Below are 3278 nucleotides of genomic sequence, written 5' to 3' on the forward strand. Positions count from 1 at the left end.
GGAAAAAGACTTATAAACATGTTCTAATTATATATTATTATTACTTCTTGTCCCTTAACAAATCTCTCACAAAATTAACATATTAATTCCACATCATCTTCATCTTCATCTTCATCTTCATCTATACTAAACAATCATCATACAGACACATCATCAACATATTCAAACTCCCTGCTTGAACCCTCCCAAGCCGGTTTGCCTTTGGGTTTGAATTTTCAACTTCTTGGAACAAAATACAACTTGCTTTCAGCTTCTGTTCTTCAACTTCTCAACTGCTCTTGGAGCTGCAAATAATAATAAAAGTAAAATGTTCATATCAGAAACAAAAGTTAAGAATTACTATAAAGATTATACAAATAATAGATAATTTACCAAGTCCAATGGCCTCGGATCCTTTCATTATCCTTAAGCGTTTGCATGAATCAACAAACATCCTGTTAAATCATCAACTAATTAGTTAAAACTCTCGAAGAGAAATGTTAATATTTTAATATCAACTTGTTATTATGGTGATGAAGAAACTTACTCCCATGGCACATCACCCACAAGCATCCAGTCTCCATCTTTGTCTTCATAAGTAGGTACATACTCAGAACCACTCAAAAGATCTATCAGTTTGCTCTCGTTCATGAAATCCTTCATTCCTTGTGATCCACAGTTACCTATACATAAAATTAACCCAAACCCATTTTGTCAAAATTATATTATTAATCACATAAGTTTAATTAATTTTTAACACCACCCTGAGTTTAATTTTTTTACCAATGGTGAAGGAGCTAAACATTTTGCCAAGGGCATCAGAGAGTTCCTGGTAACTCTTGTATAATTTAAGGTCAACCTTACGTAAATATGGGGCACCATCCATGCTCACTTTAACAAAAGCTGCAGCACCAACAACAACACTACCATTAGCAGTGCTGGCCTTATCACTTTCCTCACTGCTATTCTTTTGGACGGCCATGATGTTCTTTCTGAATGATCTCACGGGTGGCCAACCAACCACTTGTGCCCTGTATCAACATCATCATTATAAATTATTTCATAAAAAAGGATGATTCTGTTTCTGTTTCTGTTTTCAAATATTACAGCACATCAAAATGGTGCCGTGTTCTGCGTTACTTTTACTTTTTTGGTGGAGAGAAAGTCCGTACCATTTTTTGTTTACGTGTACAACATGATATGGGTAGAAAGCTATGGGCTAGACAGTAGCTATACTTTTTCTCCTCCATTGAAATTTTGTTTGGTGGTTGAGAAAAAGTAAAAGATTCCTTATGTTTTGTTGTTTTCCTCTTTCTTCCCGACAACAAACCAAAGCCTCTTGAAATTATAACTAAAATCAATAAAATATCTATTTTCTTTATTAACATTTAATTAAATTAAAAAAAAAATTAGTTTGTTCATGGCCGCAACACAAACACTTAGCTCACCAACATCGTCCTGACTTCTAAATGCTTCATTAAAAATCTCCTAAACTCCAAATCTCAAGTGAAAAACATCATTATGATGCTAAAAACTTATCTCATCATCCACATCAAAGTAATTCATGGATCATTTTGAAGTTTTTTCTTGATTTCGATTTAACGGTAAGATAATAATAAGTTAGTTAGTAGAACAACTTACTTTGCCGGTGGCTTTGAAACACTAGTCTTCTCCTTCATCTTCTCCACAGCATCAACATCAATCACGACCGTCGCCGAAGACGACGACGACGACTCTTTAGTCGACAAATTAAGCTTCAAGTCAACCTCCGTCTCCGCAAAGCCTCTCTTTCCACAGCTCTTGGTTATCTCACTTTCGCCACCACCGCCACCTCCCGGTAACCCCAAGCGCAGCTCCGTTTCTTCAAAGTTAATCATCTTAACTTAACAACTCAACGTAATTAGCGTCCCAAACTTTAAACACTAACAATCTCTCCTTAATTCGCCGGCGTCGTTCGAGAGTTTAGTCTGTTTGTGAATTTGTCACAGCGGGAAGAAACGCAAGCAGAGAAAGAAAGAAAGAAAGAAAGAAAGAGGAACAAGCGTGGATATAACGGGGGAATAATATATGGTAATATGGTATTGATTTGTTGGGTAAAAGGAAGATTTTGGACGGTGGATGTGAAGGACACGTGGATGGTGTGATTTAAGTTTTAAGCGTCCGTAGTTTGTCGGGCGAGTGATGTCATGGATGATGTAATATTTTAGAATGATTGTGGTGAAGTAAGTGGACAGACCAAGTTGGCCATGTTTGCCTTTTATTTGTTTCATTGGCTCCACCAATTAATAATTACTAATATTTTGGTTTTTAATTAATTAATTAACTTTTAGATCATTTACTCAAAACTTTAATTTTTTTATATTTTTTGGTGATCAGGGTATCCGAGCCAACTTGTACGTATCTCAACTAATCTCTCAAGACCTTGAAATTGACAATTGGATAAATCCTCTCTATAGTCACTACTATTAATAACTCGGGTGAATCGAACTCATAATATACTCACTCTTAAGTGGGATAAAATTGTGAACCATTCTAGCAAAGCAAACAATCTCTCTTACTTGGACAAGTTTGACAAAATTTTAATTTAATTTACGAGAATTTGATATTTTGGATTCTTCAAGGATATTGTTCTATGAGTGCTTTTATGAAAAAGTATGTCCAAGCGTGCTTAGAAGAAAAGAAAGAAGTTTTTTTAATTTTTATTTATTATTATTGAGTTAAAGTGAGTTCTTTTTTCTTATCTTTTTTTAAAGGCATTTTTTAATAAATTAGGTACTTTAAAAAATGAAGTAATTTTATTAATGAAAAAAATAGGTAACATATTAGATTAATTCTAGGATTAATATATATAATATAATATAATTTTATAGTTAGCTAATTTGCTTTACATTTAAGGAGAATAATTTGTAATTGTATTTATTTATCAATGAAATTTATAGTTAAACCTTTATATATATATATAATCTTATCACTTATAAATGTTTGGTATTATAGTTATCCACTTACTCCACTTCGTGTGGTGAACATCAAAGCACCTAAATCATGAAATGATGGGTTCCATTACAAAATAATGCCAAAAATTACATGAAAATGTTCAACTCCATCTAGATAACATTTTTGTAATTTTTTCTTTTTGGTAACATGTAATTCAGTTTTTGTAAAAAATAAATAGTGTCATATCAAGTATTATTGCATCTTTCTAAGTTCATCAAAATTGGAAAAAAATGAAAATCTATATGGTTAAAGAGAGTATCACATAATTTGTATGATTACAATAGCATTCATGCTAGAATGCTTCT

General features: G+C 32.6%; 1 protein-coding gene across 1 annotated transcript; it reads right to left on the reverse strand.

Moving 5' to 3' along the window:
- LOC116127428 (auxin-responsive protein IAA16-like) lies at positions 1-2045 on the reverse strand. Its single transcript, XM_031413080.1, has 5 exons — positions 1621-2045; positions 763-1010; positions 527-662; positions 373-434; positions 1-284 (listed from the first exon to the last, which is right to left on the reverse strand). Exons 1-5 carry the CDS (start codon positions 1854-1856, stop codon positions 247-249), a joined length of 720 nt encoding a protein of 239 aa, XP_031268940.1. The 5' UTR covers positions 1857-2045; the 3' UTR covers positions 1-246.
- Between the last annotated feature and the right edge of the window lie 1233 nt (positions 2046-3278).

The sequence above is a fragment of the Pistacia vera genome, unplaced genomic scaffold, assembly GCF_008641045.1.
Source record: "Pistacia vera cultivar Batoury unplaced genomic scaffold, PisVer_v2 Contig190, whole genome shotgun sequence".
Classification (NCBI taxonomy): domain Eukaryota; kingdom Viridiplantae; phylum Streptophyta; class Magnoliopsida; order Sapindales; family Anacardiaceae; genus Pistacia; species Pistacia vera.

Bases quoted from the DNA above. Each gene is read 5' to 3' on its own strand.
- LOC116127428 (XM_031413080.1), bottom strand. From the start codon at position 1,856: ATGATTAACTTTGAAGAAACGGAGCTGCGCTTGGGGTTACCGGGAGGT. The intron at 435-526 runs GTAAGTTTCTTC...ATGATTTAACAG, and splicing joins GTGGGTGATGTGCCATGGGA to GATGTTTGTTGATTCATGCA. The intron at 285-372 runs GTAAATTATCTA...TATTATTTGCAG, and splicing joins ATCCGAGGCCATTGGACTTG to CTCCAAGAGCAGTTGAGAAG.